This window comes from Sinocyclocheilus rhinocerous, unplaced genomic scaffold (assembly GCF_001515625.1).
Source record: "Sinocyclocheilus rhinocerous isolate Xijiao unplaced genomic scaffold, SAMN03320098_v1.1 scaffold1202, whole genome shotgun sequence".
Lineage (NCBI taxonomy): Eukaryota > Metazoa > Chordata > Actinopteri > Cypriniformes > Cyprinidae > Sinocyclocheilus > Sinocyclocheilus rhinocerous.
The window spans coordinates 526,977-540,945 of NW_015657483.1; the positions used below are offsets into that span (position 1 = coordinate 526,977).

The following is a 13,969-nucleotide window of genomic DNA, read 5'->3' on the forward strand; positions in this document are numbered from 1 at the left end:
GTGAAATGTGTTCCGTCGAAACTTACTTGAGAAGTGTCACAATCAATTTAGCCAAATAAATTGCACTTTGAATTGTTGGATTATGGTGCTTTTCATAAGATGGACAAGATATAATTAAAATTAAAATATATATTTTTCTTTTATAAAATAAATATTGGCCTACTTATCTTTAAAAAATATATAAAGTATATTTAATCTTTTAAACCTCCATTTTATTTAGGGTTACCACACTTTCATTTCATTTATGATTACGCTTATGTATTCTGACTGAAATATATTCTGACTATAAACACACACACACACACACAGACACACACATTTCATTGATATTTGGAATTTGGAAAGTCATTTTGCTAAATATTTTTAATATAATTTATATTTGATCATATTTACCATTATATTTACCATTTGGCAGTCCTATCCCCGTCTCACTTTGCACTTCTGTTCCTGGCCCAGCATCTTGTAAGTTATTTGGGCTGTCAATCATGGGCTCCTCCAATCCAGAGCCTTCTTCACCGCTGTGACCCGCCTCATCCGGCCTTCTCTCTGTCTCCTCCTCAGTACCTTCCTCCTGTTTGATTGTGCGTGCTGTAAGAAAACATTCAAGCTTTTAAACAAGTTTTCAACCATTACACACCACAAAAGTCAGTCTTCATCGCCCACTTATTAATTAATAAGTGTTAATTAATACTCTTTTGAAATCACTGGTTACTATGACAGCACAGTGACCAAGAAATCTGTCCTCCAACACGATAACAGCATCGGGATGACAGCAAACAGGAAAAAAAGGCAGACGCAGCTGCAGTCTCTAGGGTAGCAAGGCAAACGGTGGGCAGGTGGAGTTCTACATGACTGACAGTGGGAGACAGTTTAGAGGAGGTGGGCCAGCGCTTTGGTCTGAACTGAGTGAGCCTCTCCATTTATCGCAGCGCGCAGGCTGTCAAGCACCTCCAGGGAGGCCACCCCCACATGCGCAGACACACAGAGCGTGACAAAAATAGACATGTAAAGGGACGTATAAACACATAGCGACACGTAAACACGCTACAGCCTGGCCCTCAAGTTTTCCGTCTCAACCACGCACACTCTCCAGGTTTCACGACAGGTGGAAAAAGAGCAGGCAGCTTTCTGTGCCATCCAGACAAACCTGTTTGTAATTTTACCGTCAGTTTAATCTCTGGGCGAGAGCTTAAGACTAAGCTTTGATTCACCTCCGTCTTTCCCGTCTGTATGATTGTTGTCCCTCAGGCAAAGCGCTCTGCTGCTTCACTAGATTTGAGTCACAGTCTGCGAGTATGACTGAAATCTCTCTGATCCCCCTAAAAAAGGTCAGCAGTTCCCAATCTTTGCAGACGCTCACAACAGAGCAATATCACTCATAAACGCTATTCGGATGAGACTAGTTTTCCCTGAGGACGTAAATGTGTGTTTCACAAACAAACTCTGTGATTTTATTCTTGTCAGAATTGCATTTTTTCCCCTCAAGCAATCTTGGTAAAAATTACGAAGCAAATTACCCACTTTTTTGACTTCTCCTGATTTGTATTGACCTTGGAATACTGTAACTAAGGCTAAATTGTGCACCATAGTGCAACCTCATTATGGATTTTCCTTTTTGCCAACTTGTAATTCTAGGTAAAACAGCTGATGACTCAAGTACTCATCCTATTAAATGTAGAAAGAAAAATTTATTAAATCTATAAGTAAAGTCTAATCAGTCTGATTGTGAGGTAAACTCCATTAATTCATCTATTAAGTATATTATATTATATTATATTATATTATATTATATTATATATAGCATATCAGAAGGCTCGTGATGCTGAAGACTGGAGTAATGGCTGCTGAGAATTCATCTTTCCCATCACAGGAATAAATTATAAATTTTTAAGTATCTTAAAAAAGAAAACAGTTTATTTAAATTCTAATAATATTTCACAATATTACAGTTTTTATTGTACTTTTGATCAAATAAATGAATAAATAAGCATAAAAGACTTCTTTCAAAAACATTTTAAAAAATCTTAATTATTCCAAACTATATATAAATGTTAATTATAAGTTATAAATCTTAATTATTCCAAAAAATATTTAGGTATAATTTGTAATAATTGGTATAAAAACCATTATAATTAAAACATTTTTTTAAATGGCACATTTTAGAGCACATGACCTACTGAAACGCCCTCATCCAATACACACTCCCACCCTGGTGTTAACTAATAAGACCCCCATTCCATTCAAATTAGTTTAGAAAATCCCTTCCAAATAAAGCTATACATATAAGAACAACGACTAGCAAAATTACTGTCAAATGTATCAAACATCTGTTTGAATATCTCGGGCTAGAAACTGTTTACACACGATAACATGCAGGTTCACAGAGCTTTTGAAAGATAAGTGCTGTGTGGCAGTGCCACACGATAACCCTAACTTCACCCGCTGGCACTTCCAACGAAGTATTACAAGCGTACTTGCTTAATATTGCACAAGAGATCTTCACTTATGAAACACGTATGACTCGCATGAAGAATGGCAAGCCTCAGTGCACAAAATAAAAACTTGCTCTATACTAACAAATGCAAATGCGGTGCAATCCTGTCAACGCATCACAATCTAACACCATTACCTTAATGTGTCGAGAGACGTTTTTTCCAATTTCTATGTCCATTCTGTCAATCACTGACCTCAGAAAACAGCTGCCTGTGGTTTAACTATCTCTAGCATACACGTTATAGAGTGTTTATGATGGCTGCAGCTGAGTGAACTTGAAATGGTTGCCGGGACAACATAAAGAATCCTTTAGCATTCTCATCTTCAACTGATCAAAGGAAATGAATGAGAACAAAACGCACTCAGTGCTGAGGATACATACACCCGAGCCAGCGGCTAACAGGCTCACATGACAAAAGCAGAGTAAACTGACATAGATGCATTAATAATTTTTTCTATTAAATTTCACATTTGCTGAAAGTTCTTATGGCAAAAGGCAATGTCTAAACCTTGAATATTAAATTATCCTTTGAGTAATTTCTGCACAGAATGATATATTCGAGTCTGTGCATCCCTCCACCTCCAAGTGCAAGCTTGGGGTTAACTAAACCAAATGTGTAGATTAGACTTCTCTTTACCCAGTAACATGTTTCTCAACGTCCTGTGCAACATGACCAATAAATTATCTAGAAGAACAATCTCCATCTGGGATCATGGTCTGCACCTCCATCTTCAGTGGCGAGTGCTTCCCTTTTCTCAGTATGCACGCTCATGCTGACGAGCCCTCCATCAAACCAGCAGTTGATTTTGAGGAAGGGACATGTCACAGACTGGGTCTATCCCGTCAGATCACAGATAAAGCTGCAACTTCTATTTTTTATACTGCAAGATAAAGGTCCTTCCTCTGTCCCTTGCAAGCTGATGCTCACTCATTTCTCCTTTTTCAGATCTTTTGCAATAGAAAGTGTGATACTGTACTTCTTATTCTAATGCTAAAGGGATTGTTAACCAAACATGACAATTCTGTCATCATTTACTGTCTTATTTCAGGCACTAAAAATATGTAAATATGACTTAAGTGCTATATTTAAAATGTTCTGAAGCCATATAAAAGCTTTGTGTGAAAAACAGATCAATTCAGCATTTACTGATAATCTTCCTCCTTTAGTACGTTGTTAACATGACAACTGCTGCAACTGAGTCAATGAGTTGATTCAAATCATTCAAAACAAGTTTTATTAACTGAATCAGTGATTCCTTAAAATCTAAGGTAACATGTTTCTCAACGTCCTGTGCAACATGACCAATAAATTATCTAGAAGAACAATCTCCATCTGGGATCATGGTCTGCACCTCCATCTTCAGTGGCGAGTGCTTCCCTTTTCTCAGTATGCACGCTCATGCTGACGAGCCCTCCATCAAACCAGCAGTTGATTTTGAGGAAGGGACATGTCACAGACTGGGTCTATCCCGTCAGATCACAGATAAAGCTGCAACTTCTATTTTTTATACTGCAAGATAAAGGTCCTTCCTCTGTCCCTTGCAAGCTGATGCTCACTCATTTCTCCTTTTTCAGATCTTTTGCAATAGAAAGTGTGATACTGTACTTCTTATTCTAATGCTAAAGGGATTGTTAACCAAACATGACAATTCTGTCATCATTTACTGTCTTATTTCAGGCACTAAAAATATGTAAATATGACTTAAGTGCTATATTTAAAATGTTCTGAAGCCATATAAAAGCTTTGTGTGAAAAACAGATCAATTCAGCATTTACTGATAATCTTCCTCCTTTAGTACGTTGTTAACATGACAACTGCTGCAACTGAGTCAATGAGTTGATTCAAATCATTCAAAACAAGTTTTATTAACTGAATCAGTGATTCCTTAAAATCTAAGTCAAAAGAACGATTCACTTGTAAAACAGATATCGTTTCTTCTGCCTTAGATCTCCTTGGCGTGTTTGTGAGAGATGTTTTCATTGAATAATGACTGAAATTTGGTCCTTTTCCTCACATAAAGATATTATATAATTTGGAAGACATTAGATATAGTCATATGGCCTACATTTCAGAACTTTGCTTCCTTTTTGAAGCTTAAAAAGCTCCAGTCATGAAGCTTAAAAAGCTCCAGTTATCATCTTTTGTGTGGCACGAAAAGAAAGAAATGTCATACAGTTTCGGAATAAGGTACAAAGCTGTCACTGGGACGGTACCCTAAGGTACAAAAGCTAAAAGGTCTTTGTACCCCCCACCCCCCAACAAATGGTACATATTAGTACCTTAAATGGTACTTTAAAAATAAACCTTATAAAGTACATATGAGTACCTTTTCGCTTTTGTACCTTAGGGTAATGCTTTTGTCTGAGAGTGCATGAGGGTGAGTAGGCTACATAATAGAAACGTCATTTTGGGTGAACTATCCCTTTAAGATAATCTAATCAATGCACCACATCTAAGAAAGTCAAATGAAAACATGTATTGCTGGGAGTGGACTTGACAGGCCTACTCACCAGCAGGGGAATTAGGACTTTGGGAATGTTGGCCATTGGGTGTGCTGGTCGACAGGTCCACCAGCATTCTCGAGTTCTCCTTCCTGGGAGAGCAGTCGCCGTTACCTAGGAGACAGACAGAAACAAGTGCACTGAGGACATCGCCAAATGCAGCTCTGAACTCAGATCTACACAAGCAGACAGTTCAAGGAAGACCTTTCATAATCACTGCACTTGGAGATTATCAGTCAAAGAAGAAACTGAATAAAGGATAACTGCAACAAAAACTCTTCTAGATTTATTTCGTACTGTCATTTATTACTCAAATATACTTTCAACTGTACTTTACTGTTCAAAACTTCCTACTGAATACTGTTTTTTAAATACTTTTTACAGCAATCTACTGTTTACAACTCTATTACTGTTCTGATCTGAGATGGTGATTGGTTGATACAGTGTTCACACAATATATCAAGTGAAACACATTTACTTAGTCACAGTATTGTATAGTCACTCACTTAGTCACTGTATTGTATACCACTCATAACATAATGTTATTTTTTACATGTCAGGACTACAGTAGTCAACTTTTGAAGTGGATCAAAACTTTTCATCAAAGTTGTCCTAAAACCTAAAACCTAAATGCGTTCTTGTCTTAGGACAACTTTGATGAACTTTTTCGATCCACTTCAAATGTTGACTACTGTATATCATCTAGAAGAAAGATGAATGTGCTTAATAAAACCATGTAGCCTTCTGTTTAAAACCCAAATCTACTGTAGTCTGCTTCCTATTTACTACTCTAAAACTTAAATATACAAAAAAAAAAAAAGTCAGATAAACTAAGAAATGTGGTTAACGTTATAGCTAATCTAAATTAACTGATTTATTGAACTGAATGTTTTTAATTGTATTATATAATACTGACACATAATGTAATAATGCATATAAAATATTTATATAATATAATACAGTTACTGAATTAAACATGCTTTTTTCAGGTAAGCTGTGGTCCATCTAAATAAATGGATTCACTCATAAAAAAATGATGAATGAATACATATTTGTATTTGACTCGAAATATGATTTAATATTTAAAATTATATTTATAAAATAGCAAAATGACTGAATCAACCTGACTGATTAATTCACACAACAACTGCTTATATTCAGTTTCTGCACTTTTTAATACTCTAAGAGATATCCATTTAAAATGATCCTTCATAATACTCATTGATAACTTGGTAAAGGAGAGCAACATATCCAATGGTTTTCAGGTACTGTATACACTAACTGCTTTTAATAGCACCCATCTCTGTTACGAGAGCTGAAATTTCTCTAGGGTCAGTGACCAGCTCAACACTTCAGTTTACAGAGACAGTGTGCCATCATTTCATGTGGGGAGAGCTTGTTAAGCTTTCAGCCACATCCTTAAGATTCAGATTGGATTTCCTCATCTCTCTGCACCCGCCACACACCGGCTTCGGGAAATAATACGGCTTCAGCGCGATTCCTGCTCCCTGATCCCGTTACCCACTGACCCCTTCAGAGCCAAACACTCAATACAACAGCAACAACATTAGACGGCTCTTAATGTCTGCATTATGCATACACACAACCACCGAGGGCGGTATTACGACTTAGATCATTCCTTGAACTCCACGTTTATGACTGGAAAGTACCTTAGATGTCACAGTTAAACTGGCTGCTATATCTCTAACCAGTGTACTAAATCTAGTCAGTCCCTCCTTCAAACAGGTTTGTTGGGTAGCAGAGTCAGTCTGTCAAAGGGCTTTAAAACAGTATTCATGGCATTTTAATGATTAATTTGCCTGTGTTGTTCTTGTGAATCAACAGGTCCTTTTTCAATCCCCAAACTATTTTAACTTTCATGCCCTATAAAAGTTTTACATTTGTGATTAAAGTAAATGCATCAGTAAATGAGGGCCTTTGAGGTATATCAGGCGACAGATGTCTGTGCTGTCATGCTGGCAGACAGACACTGTCATTCTGACAGGGAGAGCGACTCAGGGAGACGCAGCCAATGACACAATCCCAAAGCCCGTCTCCGGTTACAGTGCCGGGGTTGAGGGAAATCTCAGGTAACCGGCTGTCCCTTGGCAACGGGAAACAAGCAGCCACTCCGATTTGAGTGACGGCCGAGGGGAGGATTTTCCATAACAGAACGATGGCCTCCTGGCCTGAGAAAGGTTCTCAGGAAAAGAGATCTGTGAGAGTAAACTAAACTCTTGTACAGTAGCGACTGAAACCGCTCTCTTATCCCACATCTAAACCGAACCATGATAAATATCATTTCTAATGTCAAGCGCACGCTACAAGACTGAAGTTTATTACCCTGTGCGTGTTTAAAGACTCACAGCTTGTCTTTAAAACTTGTCTTTAGATGAATTTATAGTTATATATACGTAGTTTTTTTCTCTCTTATGCTTGCCAATGCTGCATTTATTTGATCAAAAATACAGTAAAAACAGTAATATTGCTAAATATTATTAAAATGCAAAATAACAGCTTTTAATTGCAATATATTTAAAATTGTAATTTATTCCTTTGCTGCAAAGCTGAATTTTCAGCATCATTACCCCAGTCTTCAGTGTCACATGATCCTTTGGAAATCATTCTAATATGCTGATTTGCAGCTCAAGAAACATTTATTATTATCAATGTTGAAAACAGTTGTACTGCCTAGTATTTTTTTTGTGGAAACCCTGATACTTTTATTTCAGGATTCTTTGATAAATAGAATGTTTAAAAGAACAGGATTTATATGAAATAGAAACCGTTAATAGAAAACATAATAAATGTCTTTACTCTCACTTTTGATCTATTTAAAGCATCCTCGATGAATAAAAGTATTCATTTCCTTAAAAAAAAATCTTACTGACTTCTAATTGGTAGTATATTATAAATTATGCAAAAATATTTTATATTTGTTTCTTTTTTGGGTCCAGCTTCCCAATTACGCAGTCTTGCAGTCTGTGTTTGGCTTTGCTATCATATGAACAATCTCTGATGCACTTTAATATGTGGTTTTCACAGTTTTACAATGATTCCACTTTGTTTAATTTGTTCTACAAATCACACTGACATTCCCACACATATGATTGTTGATGGCCCGAGAGCTCTTTTGTAATGACGGCCTACAGCATACAGTTTATATTAATAAAGCTACCATCTTCCCCCGTGTAGTGATGCATGATGAAAATCCGTAGGCCCTTTGGAGACTACTGGAGTGACTACAGGTCTGGCCTGTGGCACTGCTGAGTCAGAATCAGATCCCGATTCACTCATTCGCTAAAACTGTGTGTATACCAATCAAACAGCAACCTACAGAAAGGACTGTTCCATGCACTATTTTTTAGTGGATCGATGAGGAAAATAATTGGGGGTGTTTTCAATAGTGGCCCACGGGTTCAAGTCAACGTGAAACGCAACAAGTGTGACTTCTATAATGATTTTAGAGTGAAACGGGATAATCAATGAGAAAAAAAGATATTTTTATTCATCACATATTGGTTGAAGCATAAAAAGTGGATGTTGAATACTGGAAAAAGTTCAATTTAACTAAAAATTATAAATAGTTTTTTTCATGCACCCATGAATCATATGATAAATAATACATATAAATATGGTCCATTTGGATTTCATGTTAACTTTAAGTTCTGGATGACACTGAAGTGATTTGTGCATCATGTTTGCCGCTGGCTCTATTCTAGTAGTGGGGGTGGAGCTTGGAGGCAGGTTCTGTGTCAGAGTGGCGATACTAGTCAAAAAAAAGAGGAGTTTTAAACAGGAACACTTCTCCCAGGAAACAGAGTGATTGGTTGTGGCATGTCGTAGATGCTAAAGTTCGAGAGTGGATCAGGTTTATCCTGTCCGTCCACACACCTCCAAACCATCCTTCCACATCAAACACAAAACACATTCCCACTCACACTCCTCACCACCTGCCACCACTGAATTGCTCTTGTTTAAAAGGACAAGCTGAAGGGGACAAGGTCTTATTAGCATATCAATGGCAGTTTACTGTACAAAAGGTTGAAGTATTAGCCTGTGACCTGAGATGAACAATCTTAAGACTGTCTTTTTTAGGAAACAGAAACCAAGCTGCTGTTCATGTATTCCCAAATTTGAAAAAAAAAATATCACTAAGTGGTTATAAAGAAAAGAAGAAAATATGTAAATGATGTGAAAATAAGCTACATTTTGCTGTAAAGACACTTCATCTTTTACTCTTTTCTGAAATGTGATAATGCTATTCAAAAACAAGGTGTGGATCAGTATTCAATCATGTTTTTAAATATAGCAAGCCCTTTAAGAAAGGAAAAAGCCTTTGGAACCAAGTTAAACTGTAAACTTTTCATTTTCCAAGACACCTGCAAGTGCTGTTTTATCAGCATGTTCCATCTCAGGGAATCTGCCGGGGGAGTGAACGGGCTTGGAGGTACCACTGTGCACCTGGTACTGAAGCCCTGTCCAGATAACCAAATTCAAGAGGAGCCAAGAGTCGATGCAGTTAGCTTTTGAACGGGATCTTGGGGGCAGCTAGAGTGCTTGACTACTGCACATATTCATAAAGCAGAACTGGCTTACAGTACAGCTGCAGACCAACTCCCACAGTGCTGCTGGACTGAGATAGCATATCTAAAATAAATCAATACACATGCAAAATAAAGCAACAAATTATGTCTACACTGCAAAAAAATGAAAGCTTTTAGATGACCAGGATATCCAAACCAAAAGCATTCCTTGATAAACCTTGATCCAAATATGTGAAACTCATTTTAAGAAGTCAGAGCAAAAATGCATTATCAATGTGCTCAAGTCTAAACCTAATGAAGCGTGTGCTATACACAAACCCAGCATGAGAGAAGCAGGTGATATGATAAAATCACTGTGATGGCGGAACTGCTTGACTATTTTAGGTCTGTATGTGCTCTGATTGATTACAGTAAAACTATTACTGTGCTATTATTTTTCCGTTTATGTTTCAATGTCTTTAATTAGCTGTCCCATAAAAGAATTCCATAGCAGGCAACACTGAGGAAAACTATAAACAAATGCATGCGAACTCAAAATGCATACAATAGACATAATTCATAAAGAACACTCTCCAACGTTACATTTTTTTACTATAACTAAAGGTTAAAAAAAAAATACTTTGAATTAACTTGATAGGCATGAAATCCCTCAAAAGTACCTTTTAATATGCTTTTTTATGTGCTAAATAAAGATTGCTTATATTTTCTTGAATATGGCAATAAGCAAAAAACCTTACTTACTTGCAGTATAGCCATTCGATGCCTCCATGTCCATATTCAGGGGGCAGAACTGTGGAATGAAGATGAGTTATAAATTAGATGAAGGATCCTGTATTATTCTGTGTGACTTTATTGTAAAAATGGTAATTTGACAAACATTACAGCCACAGGTTTCTTTAAATAATTGTTGTGAGTTTTTAAATATCTTGTGAAATTGAATGTAGAGAATAAGAATGTCTTTTAAAAAGAAAGGAGTGACCAAGAAATTATATAATAATTTGATTTGTATCTTAAATTATACAACACCAACAAACACTAGGCATTCAATGTCGACAGTTTTTGTAATATATTTTTCATTTCCAAATCAGCAAACCAGTATCTCTGGGACATAAACAAGCTGCTGTGCAAAAATACACAAATGTACGATTCCTCAACTTTTCTGTTACAGTTTTTAGCTCTTCTGAACTGAATGCAACTGTCTATATTACTGCCATGTATACTCAAAACAGTTAAACATGTTTTATATAAAACATTTCTAAATTGTCTTGTGAAGCATTAGGGAAGTGACAACGTCCTGGTTAGGCAAAAAGAGATACATGCAAAGTGTGAAAATTGCCATGTTTTCACTGAGTTTCAGGTCCTTCTATTGAAATATATGTCTAAAATTAAATGCCTGGACAGAGCAAGTGAGCTGTGAAAATAATGTCAGTAATGCCTCATCGGATGTATACCGTCCATCAGATCATATCAAACTAACCTCATTGCTGGACAGAAACACGTTTAGCCAAGATATAACATATTCTATAACTTATACAGCTTTAATTTAAGTAAACAAAAACAATAAACCTAAGGCTTATATTAGAGCACAGTCTAATATAAAAAAAAAATTCTTCAAAATTGTACGGAGACAATTGATCACAGCATTAATAATGCATTTACTGGATTAATACTCTAGAACAGACTTGGAGGAATGTAATTTTCACTAATGGTGACAAATAAAATGAAAAAAAATAATTCCATGACGTTTATTAAGACAGTATCATAAATAAGAGCGACTGCACGCTGTTTGTGTTTTGCTGATAGATGGAAAGTGCACAAATGGCTCCATGTGCATGTGTACAAAATCTCTTAACCAAGACCCAAATTATTCTTACAGAACTTCACTTATGTCACAGAGTAGGGAATTTACAAGCACTGGGTCAGTTTTGGAAAGAGAGATCTGATATTTTCTATATTAAACAACTTTAAAATGTTGAATAACTAATTATTATGATTTAGCTTATAAAGCACTGACATTAGTATTTGTACGAACAAATTAGGTTGGAACAGTATTTCTAAACCTATTAAGGGAATATCAAGTCAACCAATTAAGTAGCTTAATATTAAGTAAAAAATAAATAAATGCACAAAACAGAAAACAACAGTTTGAATAATATGATAATAAAATAATTTCTCTGCTCTGCACTCTTACACAATTCTCTGTGCAAAATGCACACTCTTAAAAGCATTAATAACCATAATGTGCACATATTGCATTAAACACGAATAAATCAGTAAACTATAAAGTTAGTGTTTTGCTACCCAAACAACCCTCATCAAGTCAGGAATCACACAATATCATGAACCATCTTTCCTGAAATGCCATAAATCATAAGGAATAATCTGACATTACACAAAAGTGCACCTGGATACTCTGACCCTGATCAAAGTTTCTGAAGTAAACAAGACACAAATGAAAGCTTCATGATATGGAAATACAACCAGATTGGTAGAAGAAATTAACCCTCAAATTAAATGCACTAAACAACAGTGTGATGAAATGTCATGCAAAGCATTAGGAGTGAAGTTGGCCTTATGTATGGTGCCGCACTTCTCCAGGGGCCACGCGTGTGCACACAGCCTTCATCCAGTACTACAGCATAACACTACCAACCCCTATTAATTCCTCAATATCAACAGACGAATTCAAAAAATTATTCCTAATTACACTCCTTTGAGATTTAATGGAAGTTATATGCATTATATGGGTCAATGACGAATAAGGATGTCTGAAATTATAAAAAAGAGAACTGCTAAAAATCAAATGCAAAACACATGTACTTTGTTCTTAGAAATGTATTCTTTGGAATTACATTGGTTGGACACATTAAAAAATAAATATCTTTTTTTTAAGAATTCAATTTTATGACTAAAATTGTCATGTGGTGTAACCATCAAGTAAAAACTACTAAAATACTATTTCTGCACCACATTATCATTATTTTCACTGAAGTTTTATAACATTTAAATCTTCAACCTATATTCTTCCAAGTTAAAATTGAGGAATATCATGGATTATTATACTTGAACTAAACAAAGCAAAATATCTTCATAAAAAGGACAAAATATATGAAGAATATATGACCCACAGTAATGAGGGTTTACAGGGGTCTCTGCTTTATGGTTGTCACATGAAAACAAAATGGCTTCCTGCATGTTGGTTATGCCACTGACTTTTTGTTTTAAATAATAATATTATATATTTTTAATAATCTCATTTTTTAAAATAATAATAATAATTAATTAATAAATACTAATAAAAGACTTACCAAACTAATTACACCAATAATTTCAAGAACTTAATGACACTTTTTATTTACTTTTTATTTTTACAGTCTCCGAACAGTTACATTATATAGACTTTTTTGACTTTAAGCCCCACAAAAAGGAAGAAAGTAAAGAAAGAAAGAAAGACATATTATCAAAATGACTTTGATTAAGACATGTTCATTATAGAGGATGTGTACTCAAGAACTGTTGATAAAGTTATTAGACCCTGACAAAAATTAGAGTCACATCATTGACCCATAAACAGATATTAATATAGATTTTATATACATGTGTCACTTTAGCTATGTAGCAGTATTAATGCACAATGGAAAAATAAGTATTTAACTGTCAGCATTATAATATAGAAAAACGTCTTTCCGGACTTTAATTGAACTGCAAGACTCTACGAGATATTAACAATAAAAGATGAAACGTTTACCTTTTTGTTTGGTCTCCCCCCTGTGAAAACGCAAATAAGTGTCCAAAGAAATCCTTGCGTAAAAACAATCGATTATTTCCAATGACAGAGGCTTTTCAGTCTCTACTGTGATGATGAAGTCCTCTGATGACTGTCATGTTCAACTGGAGTTCATATTGGTCACAAACAGGGGACGATCTTGCATCAAAATTAAAAAAATTAAAAAGAAGAAGAAAAAAAGTTAGGAAGCAAGCTTGGGTTTGTATGATTTGATGACTTCCTTTGCGCAGAACAAGCCCGTCAGCTTTTCCATTTCACACGCGTCTAAGCGCTTTTCCCCCGACTATTAGATTTCTTCCTCTGATCTGAAACTGCTTTGACATAGTGAAGTGAAACCTGTGCCTGTTCAACACCTGGTGTCAATCCATGTCAGGCTGGGGCGATTACTCAACTGGATCCACCGGTTCCAAGGGAATTAAGCCATAAACAAGGAAATGATGGGAACTGCCTACAACAGGCTTAGAGCCCAATATTTACACCTGTCTGACACTCCGTCAAAGGTTGCGGGATGACTGTGTGCGTGTTTTCTATATGCTTCATGTGCAGCTCAGTGTATCAGCATTCATGTGACACATAGCCGATAGTAAGCTAATTCACATCAATTTAAATGCATACTCTTGGCAGAGGCATCATTGCTTC

The 13,969-nt window shown here is 35.8% G+C and overlaps 1 protein-coding gene across 1 annotated transcript in view; it reads right to left on the bottom strand.

Moving 5' to 3' along the window:
- Positions 1-13,638, bottom strand: part of LOC107721023 (zinc finger protein Helios-like) — a 29,259-nt gene extending 15,621 nt beyond the window's left edge. Inside the window, exons 1-4 of the mRNA XM_016528876.1 lie at positions 13,292-13,638; positions 10,285-10,333; positions 5,006-5,110; positions 406-588 (exon numbers count right to left, since the gene is read on the bottom strand). Coding sequence (XP_016384362.1) covers positions 406-588; positions 5,006-5,110; positions 10,285-10,318 — 322 coding nt within the window. The 5' untranslated portion in view covers positions 10,319-10,333; positions 13,292-13,638. The remainder of the gene's footprint in view (positions 1-405; positions 589-5,005; positions 5,111-10,284; positions 10,334-13,291) is intronic.
- Between the last annotated feature and the right edge of the window lie 331 nt (positions 13,639-13,969).